Source organism: Pyrus communis, chromosome 9 (genome assembly GCF_041283825.1).
Source record: "Pyrus communis isolate YQ-2024b chromosome 9, ASM4128382v1, whole genome shotgun sequence".
Classification (NCBI taxonomy): domain Eukaryota; kingdom Viridiplantae; phylum Streptophyta; class Magnoliopsida; order Rosales; family Rosaceae; genus Pyrus; species Pyrus communis.
Window position 1 is genome coordinate 3,950,287 of NC_142573.1, and position 15,260 is coordinate 3,965,546.

Sequence of the window (15,260 nt, forward strand, 5' to 3'; positions counted from 1 at the left end):
ATCCCCCTTTTTCTTTATGCACTATGTCACGACGTCTTACTTTCCCTCACAAAGTTTTTTCTTTTATGTGCAGTCATCGTGGGAGGTGGAGCTCGACGCTCTTCTTCAGAGCACGACCGGTGAGGCCGGCTCTTCTGCTGTTCCCGCCGAACCAGCGGGCGCCGTGCCCGAGGCCGAAGTCTTCGTGAAGCTGCACGAAGTCCTATCTCTTAATGCCTCCCAAGCTCTCCAATCTCCAATGCAAGGGCCTTGACTCTGTTGGAGAGTGTCTCAACGACCTTGCCAGCGGTGGTCACCTGAGCACGGAGAATATCTCTTTCCTCACCGACCTCCTGGAGCGGACTCGGCAACATTTCTACATCTTCGAGCGAGTCCTTCAAGCCGAGGATGACTTGAAGGCTGCCAAGGTTGCGCAAGAGGCCGGCCGAGCTGAGATGGAGGCAATCAAAGCTAAGAAGGCGAAGCTGACCGAGTTTGATCGTCAGATTTTCGACCTCCAGCGTCAAATTTCTGACCTTCAACGGCAAAGGTCTGCTGCTGCTGCCGAGCTTGAGAAGGACTTCGGGGCCAACAAGGCTCGGCTGACGGCCTTCTCTGCTGGTGCACGGCATGTCCAGCAACTGCAGAACAACAGGAAGACCAGGCAGGCTGAGATCATCCTGGGCGAAGCGAAGTGGCTGGAGCTAAAAGCTGCCCTTGAGACTTACCTCCCCTCGACCCCTTAGGAGTTCACCATTGTATTTGTATTTCTTGTAATGATTTTTTGTTATCAATACAATGGTCATTTTGCTATCAATACAATGGTCGTCTTGCTCTCAATACAATGGTCTTACTCTTGCATTTCCCATGTAATTGGATAGTACTTCTTTAAAAACTTTCCATTAATCGGCAATTTGTGAACTGAACCCGTCCGATCTCTTAGATGATATGCCCCCTTGCCGAGGACTTTGTGAACGATGAATGGCCCTTCCCAACAGGCAACACAGTTTGCCAAACCAATTCTCCCTCGCCGAACGTTTTTTGTCTTACACGCTGATTATATGCTCGCTCGGCAATTTTCTTTTGTGCTATCAACAAGTTACCCGCGTCGATTCGACTTTCTTCTAAGTCTTCTAACTCTTGTCGCATCGCTTGACTATATTCAAAACTGCACAAATCATTCTGCTCAATTACTCGCAACGAGCTTATACTCAATTCGACTGGTAACATAGCGTCGTGTCCATAAGTTAACGCGTAAGGAGTGGTTCCAGTGGCCGACCGGGGTGAAGTTCGGTATGCCCATAATGCTTCATTTAACTTCAAATGCCACAACCCCGGTTTCTCTTTTACCATTTTTTCAAGGATGCCGATCAACACTTTATTGCTTGCCTCGGCCTGCCCGTTTACCTGTGGGTAATACGGCGTAGATTACTCCAGTCGGATATTCAAACTTGCCGCGTATTCCCTAAACCTATCGGCCGTCAATATAGTGCCATTATCAGTTATGATCGTTTCTGGCACGCCGAATCTGGTCACAATATTCTCCTCTACGAAGTTGCATACCTCTTTAGCAGTTAATTCGGCGTATGACCTTGCCTCGACCCACTTAGTGAAATAGTCAGTTGCTACCATTATCCACGCGTGTTTCGCTGCCCCTGATGATGGCGTGATTTTTCCAATTACGTCCATTGCCCAACCCCTGAACGGCCAAGGTTTAGTGACCGAGTGTAGTAATTCGGCCGGGGCTCTCTGTACAGGTCCATGAATTTGGCATGGTACGCACCTCCGTGCATATTCGATGCAATCTTTTAATATATTGGGCCAAAAATAACTGTGTCGTCGGAGCAACCAGCGCATCTTTCGTCCGGACTGATGTGCCCCACAAATTCCTTCATGTACCTCGGCCATTACTTGGGCGGCCTCGTGTGGGCCGAGGCACAATAGTAGTAACCCGTCCTCGCCCTTGTGGTATAACTCATTTTGGTACGACACGTAATTCGTGGCGTGGACCTTCGTTCTTCGGTCATGTTTCCCATTGGGGTTATCGAGGTATCGTAACATCGTCCTTCTCCAATCATCTGGTTCTACTTCGACGGCACATATTTCCACGGGATCTCCTCGTTCTAGTAGGGATGGGAGAGACATTACCCTTGTGCGTATTACATGTGCGCGCTGGAGAGTTTGCCGATTGATCAAGGCTGGGTACGAGCGCAGACTTGTGACTGCAATTCGGCCTAGCTTGCCCCCCATGAGTTGTGCTCCGGAGGCGATCTGGGCGAGTTCGTCGGCGTCTGTGTTGTGGATGCGTGAAATGTGTTCAAATGTGATCCGTTCGAACGACTCGGCCAGGTAGGTGGCGACCATGTGATAGGGCGCTAAAGTACAACTCATGCAACGAAACAGGCCGTTTATTTGGTTAATCACAAGTTCGGAATCACCGAGGACGAGAACGCGGGAGGCCCGTAGATCGTGTAAAACGTGGAGGCCGATAATGAGGGCTTCATATTCGGCCTGATTATTGGTGCAGCTGAAATCTAACTTAAGAGAAAAATACCAGCGGCAGTGGTCAGGCGATTGAATTGCAATTCCCACACCCGCCGAGGTCGAAGTGCTGGAACCATCAAAATGCATAGTCCAATGACTATCGCGCGTGGTGATTAAACCGATATCGACGTCGTCTCCCTCAGAACCATAAGGGGAAGGGTGTTGGGCCAAGAAATCGGCGAGAGCTTGCCCCTTGACGGCCTTTTGGGGTACATACTGAAGGCTGAACTCGGATAAAGCGAGCGTCCATTTCCCGATTCGGCCTTTGACAATGGGCCGAGTGAGCATGTACCGAATTACGTCTGTTTGGGCGATGACCTGCGTTACTGATGGGAGCATGTAATGTCGAAGCTTGGATGCGGCAAAAAACAAAGCTAAGCACAATTTTTCGACAGGGGAGTAATTGAGCTCTGGTGAATTCAAATTTCGGCTAAGATAAAAGATCGCTTGTTCACGCCCTCCATTGTTGTCTTGAGCGAGGAGACAACCAATGGATTTAGTAGCTGCCGAAATGTATAATTTCAAGGGTTTGTTGCGACAAGGTGGAAGTGGGGTTGAAAGGGCCACTTTGATTTGCGTAAAGGCAGTTTGATGCTCTTCACGCCATTCAAATTTGTCGGTATCCTTAAGTTTCAAGAGCGTAGAGAATGCCTTCATCTTACCTGCCGAATTGGCGATGAAACGACGAAGGAAATTTATCTGCCCGAGTAACGACTGGAGTTGTTTCTTTGTCGTCGGAGGTGGGGCACTAATGATGGCGCGGGCTTTATTTTCATCGACCTCGATGCCGCGATGGTGCACCAAAAATCCTAGGAAATTACCAGCCGAAACACCAAAAGCACACTTGGCCGGGTTCATCTTGAGGTTGTTCTTGCGCATGCGAAGAAACGCTTGCCTCAGGTCGTCCAGATGTGTTTGACGACGTTTGGATTTGACGACCACATCATCGATATAAACTTCGACGATTGTACCGATTAGGTCGTGGAAGATCATATTCATGGCTCGTTGGTATGTGGCGCCGGCATTCTTAAGGCCGAAAGGCATGACTACCCATTCGTAAGTACCAAGTGCCCCCGGGCAACGGAAAGCCGTCTTGTGGACGTCAGCTTCGGCGATGAAAATCTGGTTGTAACCCGCATGACCGTCCATAAAAGATAGCAGTTTATGATTAGCTGCGGCATCAATTAATAAGTCTGAGATCGACATTGTATATTCGTCCTTGGGAGTAACCAGATTTAGATTACGGAAATCGATGCAAATGCGAAGGGCACCGTTTTTCTTTAACACGGGAACGATATTGGCCAACCATTCGACATACCGAGCGGTCCTAATAAACCCGGCTTTTAGAAGCCGAACTAATTCTTCCTTAATGCCGAGTTGTACTTCGTTCGAAAATCGGCGAGGAGGCTGTCGAAAAGGCTTACACCCTTCCTTGATGCGTAGCTCATGCTCTACAAGGTTTCGGTCGAGGCCTGGCATTTCATGATAACTCCACGCGAAGCAATCTTTAAATTCGTGGAGTAACTTCCGGAGTTCGACCTTCATGGATTGTGGGAGTAACGCGCTAATAAACAATGTTCGAGGATCATCGGCCGTGCCTACTTTAACTTCTTCTAACGGGTCCTTGACTTAAGGCCGATGGTCTTCGAGTTCGGCTGGCGCAGCCTGAACTTTATCGAGAGATAGAACGGGACCATTATCTGCTTCGGCCAGAAATTCGATTAAATTAATGCCAGAATGTGGTTGCTTGGTAATGGCGTACCAATGGGCCAGCAGACGTTCCATCGTGGATGAAACCGCGGCCTGACGCCGTTCTTACGTGGTGTGCTCAATCATCGGCATTGGTGACCAAATCTGCCAAACCAAGTCTCGCCGAATCCTGTTGGACAGTCTCAGCGCCGACTTCAATCACTTTCTGTACCGAAATTCTCGTCGGCCGCCCATCTTCGTTGAGGCCTTGGAGGGTGATGTAGCCGACGTGATCATCGTAATAGCGAGCCTGAATCATGTTGGTTTCAAATGGCTGGTTATCGGCTGGGTGGACCACGACCGATTTACCATCCCAAAAGATGAGGACTTGGTAGAGTGATGAAGGAATGCAACTGGTTTGGTGGATCCAGTCGCGACCAAGTAATGCGTTATAATCGGTCTTGGAATCGATGACAAAGAAAGCCGTCATGTGTTGACGATCGGCAATGCTAACTTCCAACGGGAGTACTCCTTTGGTCTGAGACTTATCACCAACGAAGCTGCTCATAGTGATCCCTGACGGAATGAGTTCACTATCAGAACGGCGTAAAGCCTTCATGACGGAGATTGGCATAATGTTGACTGTGGCACCACAGTCGACAAACACCTTCGAAATGGGAAATCCTTCGATGTGAGCCGTGACATACAACGGCTTCAGGTGTTGGAGATTAACCGAGAGGAAGCGGGGAAATAGCTCGGCCAAAGCTGTCTTAAGGTTGTCCCCGCTTCGGGTTTCTCTGTCGTCGTCGTTTGCGACGAAGTCTACCTGTGTTGCTTCCTCGGCAACTACGTCCCCGTCCAAGAAATTCGACTGGTGGGTACCTGGCTGGAATTCAGCTGGTAGGACGTGGACCATACTGATCTCCATATGTTCGAGGACCGAGGGACCCATTGGATCGTGGTCGTCGTCGTCTGCAGAACTAACCTCGGTAGTAGTTGGCGGAACATCCTCGATTAAACTTTTGAGTTCCTCGGTAAGAGCCGGTATCTGAGACGTGGGAACCAAATCGAATGCGGGTGGGCGATTTCCCTCGACGATGTTGACTGCCGAAGATTCACGTTGATTCTTGGTTACACGGGCTCGTTCTTCATAGGCAATACGGGCGTTCCTCGTGTCTAGATATGTATCCAACCGTGCTATCCGTTGTTCCTCGTCGGCCGTGAGGCCGAAAAGCGATACAGCCGAGAAAACTTCGAAATGATGACGTAAATGTTGGAGGTCTTCAAGCGAAAAGGGTAATTCGGCGGTGTCGATGTCTGTATAGGGATAGACCTCAAAACCAAGGACCCGAGCCTCCCGTATATGTTGGAACCTAGCTTTAATTGCTGGGTCGGAAGTTTTTTGGATAATTTGCTCTGCATCAGGGCAAGTTAAAGCTAAGTCGAGGGCTTCCTGACACGCCTTGGGTAATCCGTACAAGTCATTGGCGGAGTATTTCTTATGAAACTCTCGCATGTATTCCAGGGATTCACCGAGGAATGGAGGGTGTAAGTTGCGCCGTATTTTAATAAACGGCTCGCGCGGGGGTAACGGAGAAAGTTTCTTTTCGGCCTCTTGTCGGAAGTACTCTAGACGAGCTCTCGTTTCCCCAGGCCGGAGAAGGATCTTAATACGTTTCTCAGATTCCTCAATGGTGGTTTCGAAACCGGTAGCTGCTACTTTCTTCCCTTCGGCTAACTCGGTCATGATAGTCGGGGTTGGCCGTTCGCTAATGTCTTCCACGGCCTTCTTTGGTTGCCACTGGTTGGCCGGACTGGCCTGCGCTTCTCGTCGCCGAGCCATGCAATCTATCCGTTGACGACGACGTTTTTGTGATTTGGACAGTGCCGTATATAAGCCAGTCGGAGAATTGTAACTGTACCAGCGTTGATCCGATGTCCTGGGTGGTTTGAAAGTTTTGCGATCGGCTGGTGAGCCCGAATTGTTGGTATTGCGCGAGTAATAATCCTCATTGTAGAAAGGTGAGTTGAAATCCAGCCACCGCCTGACCGAGGTCTGGTCTTTCGGCTGTACTTGTGGGCCGAGTCGATCAAACACTTGACGTCGTGGACCGTTACCAAGTCCCTTAGGTGATGTTACAGGGGCCGTGGGGGGTGTTGAAGGTGTCTTCTTCCCAGGTTCAACTGATGTTTTACAATGATCACATAAAACTGTTGATTCATGAGTTCCGTCGGGACTTGATCTCGTCATAGGATCATCGACGGGTGGCCCTGATTGTTCCGCAGGTGGTGCATTCGAAAACAAATCAAGCTTTAGTCTTGTTCGACCATTCCGTTGATGGATATGTTGTATCGGGACGTATTCGGCCTTCCCTTTGTTTTTAGGGATATGAGCATCCACCATACCAATCGTTGTTGAAGGGAAAGGATTGACGTCGACCGCCATCTGCTTTTCCAGAAATTTCAACTTTCCTTTTTCAATCCAACTTTGAATTGTGTCTCGGAACACAACACAATTATTGGTTGCATGATTATTAGAATTATGATATTTGCAGTATATCTTGCCCTTTAATTCATCGGCCTTAGGGATGGTGTGTCCCGGCCGAAGCTTGATGATTTTCGCTGCCAATAATTGATCGAAAATTGCGTCAGCTTTGGTGATATCGAAAGTGTATACTTTGGATGATTTACTCATGTCGTCGGCGGCCGAACGGGTTTTGGTGTCTTTGGAATTTACTTGAGCCAAAGCCTTGCAGACAAAGGGTTTGTCTATTATTATCTCGGCCGCATCCACACTAGCATACTGGGGGTCTTCACTTTCGGCCGATGCATAGCTAACGGTGGGATTCTTATACAACGTTCCCCGCGATGGTGACTTTGATATCTTTTCTTCTCGGAGCAGATAATCATATTGTTCAACGTGTTGAGCAAGTTCGTACATATCTCGGATATTTGCCCCCAGGAACTTCTTTTTGTACTCCACGTCTAATCCGTTGAGGGCGATCCTGACGAATTCCACTTCGGGGAGTGGTACTCGGCACCAATTCTTGGCCGACTTAAACCTTGTTAGGTACTCCATCGGAGATTCGTCGGATGCTTGAGCCATCCTGGCCAACGATGATACGGACATCTCCATCCCTGGCCGATAGAATTGTTCATGGAATTTTTCGACCAACTCTTCTCAACTCTGCACGGAGTTGGGTGAAAGATTAATGTACCAGGCGAAAGCTGAGCCTGTCAGTGAGAAGTTACACAACCGTAATTTGTAGAAGTCGCTATTGACGTCTCCACAATGTGCTGTGAACCGAGCCACATGTTCTAATGAAGATAAAGACGATTCCCCAGCGAAGAGGCTGAAATCAGGGATCTTAAATCCTCGTGGGTATTCAAACCTTTCTACATAAGCCGGGTATGGATGGATAAATTTTGGAAACTTCGGCCCTTTCTTCAGGGCCGAGTCAATCATTCTCTGAACTTCGGTGATGTTTACGGAAGCGGCGGCTTCTCCCTGGCTTGGTCCCTCGGATCCATTTCCTGGTCCTCTTCTTTCTAAGGGGACTGGTTGCGGCCGAGCGGACCCTCTCTCGGCTGGTATGGGCACATTCGTCGAGAGCTGCCGAGGTTGGCCGACCTGGCCATCTTCGAAGGCTTTACTAACCAGTAGTTCAAGCATTATGGTCTGTGTATCGCTGTTACTACGTATTGCGTCTAGCAAATCATTCATCTTCTGACCAATCGACTGCTCGACCTGACGATATTGTTCATCCAGTCGTCTCCGAAGGAATGTCCTAGTTGGTGGATCGGAACCTTCCCCACCATCGTCGTCACAATCTTCCACAATCCCTTCCACAAACATTCCAGCCGTTTGATTCGGGACTGTTGGGTTGTGAGGTTGCCTGCCGAGACAGATTTCATTCTCTCGGCGTGTTACACTTGTGGCCTCGGGCGGCGCAACAATGATCGGATTTTTTGTAGAGTGCAAATCCTGCCCAAGGCCTTGCACTGGCAAGTCAGTTGTTGACTTTCCCATGGTTGTTTTCTTCTTTGTAGACCGTGTTTCAACGGGCATGAACTCCGAAGGTTTAGCACAAAGGTCTCATTGGGCGTGCCAAAATGTTGACCCTAAAAATTACAAAACCTACGTGGCGCGCAGGCCGAGTAACTAGTAAGCTAACTACGTCCTTCGGTTGAATGCGGGGCGTGCCAACTCGTCGGCCGAGCTCGGCCGAGGAGTAAAATTTGTTGATGTCACTTGGAGCGCGTCGTTGACTTCTCTATCTTGCGATTGCGACCGAGGAAGGAACGCTCTCGGTCTCTGAGTTCTACTGCCTAAAGACAAGGTTGCTAATTCTGCGGAGTTCAATAATCGTCGGAGCCCGATTCGGTCACCGTGATTATATTCGTAAGAGTATAAGCACGTCGAATCGAGACCAAACTGTATGGGCACAGGTACTCGAACGTGATGTATGTCTTGATGGTAAACGTAGTTCGGCCGTCGGAATGCCGAACCCTGAAACCTACTTGCGAGTATCCAATCATAAAATAACTCGGCGTCCTGTACGCCGAGCAATGCGATTCGTAACACCTGACTATGCCGAAAAGGCTAGCAAGGTGACCTCTGCCAATAAAGGTTCGAAAACCCTTCTCGGCCGAGACTTAGATAGATAACCAGTCGACCTCGACGCAGTGCTGTTTATCCAAACTGAAGGTGCTTCTCGGTCGGCTGATTCTGCGGCAGCAGTGCTGTTTATCCAAACTGAAGATGCTCGCCGGGTGCTTCCACAGTGCTGTTTATCCAAACTGAAGGTGTGTCGGCGGGGAAAAGAAAAGGAAAAATCTCAAGGTGTTTGAGAGGTTTTGCGCAGGGCAATTGTATGCTGATTGTGAAGATCCTTTTCTGTTGCATGATCTCTGGTATTTATAGCACCCCATTCCTTGAAACTGATTCCGATTTGGATTGGGAGTCCCTGTCCCATTTTGATTCTAACTCGAACAAACCTACCCCCACTGGGATTCTGAATTTTCCTTCTTTTCGGGACTCCATTCCTTGCCGGTCGAGAATCCTGGTTGTACTAGGATTTCTTCGACCCTTTTCTATTCACCCGGACTACTTGGGATAATATTTGGCCAACCCGGCCAGCTTGCCTGGGAGTTATTATTCGGCCCATAGTATTTATCATCACCTTGGGCCGAGCACATCCTGCCGCTCGGCCCAACAATAACATTTTAGGCCCAAACACATTCCCTCATCTCCTACTTGAACGGTTATGGTTAAGTCATGTTAACATTCGAGACAATAAGACAAAAAACAATGTGTGAGAGAAGGGAAGGGAAGATGATGTGAATAAGATGGGAGAAAATCCTACTCGTCCTAAAAACAAAAAATAATGATCGAATCAACACCTAATTGTGCAGATATTGGCTAAACCAAATATTAGATGTGAAAAATTAGCACTTTACCGAATAATATTCCGAGTGAGGAAAATAGAGAAAAATATAACAATGGCACACAGAAAAAATATAAAAGTTGAGGAGCCGGGTGATATAATATTAGACATTGCAATTGTAGGCTCGGACGACTAAAGGAGAAAAAGGTTGCTTGGTAGGAAAATTACAAATCAACATTGCAGAGGTAGCATGCATGGTCTTCTCTTCTGCCATGAAAAATTCATGTTGCTTTCATATAATTATTTTGTGTGACAGAACAACTTGACAGCTCGAGATTTGCTTTTGCTATTGTGGCTGTTGTGGAAAAAAAAATTGAAAGGTATCCAAAGAGAAGTGTTATTGACACTCCAAAAATCTCATTCTACACTCTTCATAAGTGTATTTTTCTTTCCTAATATAGAACGTTTGGAGTGTAGAATGAGATTTTTGGAGTGCTAATAACAATTCTCATCCAAAAGATCGAGGAAAAAAAATCAAAGGAAACTAAAAGACGAGTTTTTGTTCGAGAAGAGGAAAATGATGCAGTGCATGGAGAACAAATATATTTAAGGTTTTCATGGCTTCTCATCTCCCAAAACTTTTGTGACCTTCTCTTTTAATTGAATTGCCTAGTAACTATCGTACTCTTAAATATTTAGTATACCAAGGCTTTGTAATTTCCCTATTCAAAGGGCTCCATATGTATCCTTAAAGTAGTGAAATTAGTGAATTAAAGTTAATCTGAGAAGAGTGAGTTTTCTCCTCCTTAAAATTAAGTGTCAAACTTGATCGTGTCGAGTGAATCCACAATTAGCGACGTGAGTGAATCCATTGCCCCTAATCGACTGATTCCCAAGTTTTATCCCCATAGAGCCATGAGTGATTCCATCCCTTCTTGTTGAATGATTCTCAAGTTACTACCTCTTGTCTTTTCAAGACCCTTGGTCTTTTCTACATCATGGACCCCAGGTTATAATATTCCAAAATAGTTATTCCAATTTGTCTGTCAATCACAATTAATTTGTTGAGCTAATTTTGTTGAGTATGTGTAAAATAGCCAACCAGTGTCCTTTTTATATCTAAAAAAAAATCGTATAATCCTACAGAGAATATTTATATTAGGCCTCGGCAATTGATATAAAAGGCAACCTGTATGAACATTCTTAGAGTCAATAGTATCAGAGCTTCTTAGAGGGGACATAGATAGGTTGTAAAACAATGTCTTGGTTTCTTACAGTTATCTTTCTGGTCACTACTCTTACATTTCATACTCCTTCAGAGGCTAGCTATGAGGAGATCCGGCCTTCTGCAGTAGTTGTTGGCACTGTCTACTGTGACACATGTTTCCAAGAGGATTTCTCAAATACCAGCCATTTCATTTCAGGTAAATTCATCTCAAATTTTCAACAAGTTCTTCATCAATTTTATTTTTCTATTGTAGCCGGTTCAATAATTTCCGTACACCTCTTCTCTTCTTCTATACACACTCATGTTTATATTTTAATTGTTAAATTTGAATAAATCAGAGAAAAATTAAAAGAAGGAAATAAACAAAAGTGTACAAATGGAGAAAATGTACAATCTAAATGACTGAAAACCTTTATACAGGTATTTCCTACGAGTCAACCGTACAACTACGAAAAATTAATCAACACAAATCAACAGCAAAAAAAATCTCGCCTAAACTAACTCCTCGACGGTAGGATTCTGCTTTCAATCACGATTTCTTTCCAACAGACAACAAAACGTTGGAAGATATGTCATCGTAACTTGTCATTTTATTGTCAGTCAACAAAACTTCCTGACATGATATGGATACATTATCCATCAATAATCTGTGGGGGTTTTTGTGCAGGGGCTTCTGTTGGTGTGGAATGCAAAGATGGGACTTCAACAAAACCAAGTTTCAACGCACAAGTGAAAACAAACAGCCATGGACAATTCAAAGTCCATCTGCCCTTCTCAGTGAGCAATGATGTCAAGAAAATTGAAGGATGCTCCGTGAAACTAATCCGCAGCAGTGAACCCTACTGTGCTGTGGCCTCATCAGCCACCTCATCTTCCCTACACCTCAAGGCAAGAAAGCAAGGGACCCACATATTCTCTGCTGGTTTCTTCATCTTCAAGCCTCTCAAGCAACCCAGCTTATGCAACCAGAAACCCAACATTCAGAATTCCAAGAAATTAAATTCCCAAAAGTTCTCAGAGATGGCATTCCCATCATCCTCTCAGGTGGACCCCAAAATGCCTGATCCCTCTCTCAACCAATCCGATCTCCTAGGTCTCCCAATCGGTCTACCAGGACTCCCAGGTCTCCCAGGACTCCCAGGCCTCCCAGGACTTCCAGGCCTGCCCCTTGCTGCTGAAAAAACTTCATCCAAGTCCTCCAACTCCAAAACTTCGAAGAATTGGCAACTAGGTGATAATAAAGAAGTAGCCCATCCAGATTCTTCACCAGCAGGTTCAGCACCATGATTCCCAACCTGCCTCCCATCCTGGTTTCTGTTGGGTTCCTATCCTATTGGGCGTAACCCGTTTAAGTTGAATAAGCCCATTTAGGTCTTCTGAGTTGTGGTTTCCTGAACTTCTATGTATTTAGGTCTCTTCCTTCTCTTTGGAGAATTATGTGAAATATTGAATGTTTACGTTTTATCTGCTTTTCCCATTTTCTCTCTACTTCTCCCTCTTTCTTCTCTAACGAGAATGTGTCGTTCATAGACAGCTACGAGTACGGTAATACAATACGGTTCAATTATTAGTTAAATACAATAATTATATCGTTGAAACTCAAAATTTCAGGATAAGAGAGCCACATAGATTCAGAGATAAAAATTATATATATATATATATATATATATATATATATATTATATCAATTATTATTGAATCTTACCCAAGGATGAAAAAGGGTATGGGTATTCTTTGCATGGAGAGGAAAAACAGAAGTGGGTCGGCCGTGTTTTTACTATGTGGGCCCCTCAGAGAAAACCTGTTAAAAATGAACCGTTTCATCAAGAGGAGGCAAATAGCTGTAAGGAACGACAACGTCTCTGAATTTGGTCATCTTCTTCGAGTGCGACGAGCCGTATCACATACCTTTCCTGTTTCGACAAAGTAACAGGGTAATGATTTTGGGAAAAAATTTTATGGTTAGGGTTCTGGAGAATAATTTTGTGACTAGGGTTTAGGGTTTTGGATTGTTTTCACAAAATCATTCTACACTGGTAAAATAAATCACCATAATAATAGCAGTAGGCTATGATTTTAACTTAATCACTACCCAAATGTAAAAATTTATGCTTGTTTCCGCAAATACTATTAAAATTTAACATGGAGTTTTAATTTTTTATGAAATTTTTGTGGTTGGTTGGGTTTGTATGATGAATATTAGTGTTCTGAGCCACACTTGTTAGTCCAACTTCATGCAAATTTGCAATCAGCAAGTCCATTCTCTCTAGATGCGACCTTCCTTGCAATGGGAGGCATCTTAACAGAGTCTTCAACCCTTCCCCAAAAGCTATGAATAAACTCTTTAACGACGACGGTCCAATTTAGCCCACTAACTTTGACCTTATTGTTATCAGAACGGGCCTCTCTGGATCAGTGACAGCCGCCACAGCTTCTATTGCCAGAAAAACTATTCTTCACGTACCTTGACACTAACCACTTTTATGGTGACCACTGCGCCTTTCTTCCCATTGATGATTTGACTGTCTACCTAAATTCTCATGCTTCCCAACCCTCCGCCGCTACTACCACCAATTTCACCTCTAGAAGTACAAGCCATGATAATTGCATTGCCTTACCCCTCACCCGCCCGTTGCTGTACGCTGATATAGAGACCGTTACATATATATGCCCCTCAAGTCCTTGCACAACATAATAGAAGCAAACCTCGGTCAAATAATATAAACTTGAACTCCATTTTGAGCATTGTGAGATAAGGGAATGTGCTAGAAACTATTATGTTAAATTCATTCTGCATGCTAAACCTTTCAAATATGTGATGTTTATTAATAAGCATTTTAGGAATATCTCTGACTACGTTTTTAGATTAACATGCGCTTAGCAAGAGAAAATTGTCATGGAGAAACGGTTGCCCAAACTTAAGGCTGCAATTTTGAGTGCTCAGAAGTGCTTGGAAGATTGCAAGTATGTTAAGGAATTGGTGAGTGATCATCATGTGCCGAGTTATTCTGCATTTTTTAGTCGTATACTAGTTGTATAAACAGTCCATTTTTCTACGTTAGCAGTACAAATTCTTTTTGTTTTCATCTTGTTTTTCCTTTCTTTAATTGTTTGAACTGCAATCCGTTTCTGCAGCTTGATGAATGGTGGGACTCAAGGATGAAGCCAAACATTTAACTAAGAGGGGGCACCTTAAAAAATTTGAGCTCCCTTTTTGGACAAATAAAGCTAGTTCTTTTACAAATGCTAAAAAAATTAATTACAAAATGCCTAATTTTATTACTCTATTGTCTAATTTTATTTTTAATTGTTGACAATCTAATGCTTATTTGTACTAATTAACCAAATACATGCAACTCAACAAGGCTTAGACATTAGTGCGTGAGAAATATACAAGACGGAGGGACATTTAAAAACTAAAAGAGGATTTTCACTATTTTAATATGATTAATTGAATAATCCGCAAAGCAAAAAAAATGAGAATGATTAATTGAATAATTTGTAAAGAAAAAAAAAGGGATAAGAGGGGGCATGTGCCCCTACTGGGCCTTACGTCCCTTCGTCCATGGCACTGGGACTCCCACCTGCCATAACCGTTGCCCAACCCTAGGTGGGAGCAACCAGCAGCAACTGTTGTTAACTGGGTCTGAGTCAATGGATTAAATGTTGCTGCCTGGTATAATCATGTGAAGCAGCTCCTTGAATTTTATGATCAGGAGCACTTGTGAATATTATTTGAGTACTCAGCAAACAAGATTTTCTAGGGATCTAACTGGTCTTCCTGTTGGCAGTCTCACTTTAATTAATACTGAGGTCTTTTGTGGTAAAACCCCACACTTGACGGATTAGGTAGATGGTAAAGTTGTTGATCTAAAAATTTTCAATATGGTATCAGATCCCATGATTAGGGGCTTGTGCAAGCCAAAGGCTTGTCACCAGGAAGTGTGGGATCGAAAACAAGCTTGGACTCTTAACATAGAGCTGGTCTCTGAATTCTTAAAAGGCACTTCTTGAACAAATTGAAAACTAGTTTGGACTCCGTTGGAGCCAACCTTTAAGTTTCAATTGACGATCCTCTTCTTGAAAAGATTGAAAACAAGTCTGGACTTCATTGGAGCCAACCTCTAAGTTTCAATTGACGATGTGTGGATCTCCACGTGTGAATCACTAAATGGGGTTACACGTGAGGGGGCGTGTTGGTAGTCCCACATTGGTAGGGGAAGTTAACAAGGGTGGCTTTAAATATGATTACCCTACTCTAACTAATACCAAGGCCTTTTGTGGTAAAACTCCACGCTTGACGGATTGGGCAAATGGTAAAATTGGGGATAATATCGGTGTCCTCTTCTTGAAAAGATTGAAAACTAGTCTGGACTTCATTGGAGCCAACCTCTAAGTTTCAATTAACGATGTATGGATCTTCACGTGTGAAC

The 15,260-nt window shown here is 44.8% G+C and overlaps 1 protein-coding gene across 1 annotated transcript; it reads left to right on the plus strand.

Moving 5' to 3' along the window:
- The first annotated feature begins 10,707 nt into the window (after positions 1 to 10,707).
- Positions 10,708 to 12,291, plus strand: LOC148694061 (uncharacterized). The gene is made up of 2 exons (XM_088700220.1): positions 10,708 to 11,023; positions 11,495 to 12,291. Exons 1-2 carry the CDS (start codon positions 10,858 to 10,860, stop codon positions 12,112 to 12,114), a joined length of 786 nt encoding a protein of 261 aa, XP_088556346.1. The 5' UTR covers positions 10,708 to 10,857; the 3' UTR covers positions 12,115 to 12,291.
- The last annotated feature ends 2,969 nt before the right edge of the window (positions 12,292 to 15,260 follow it).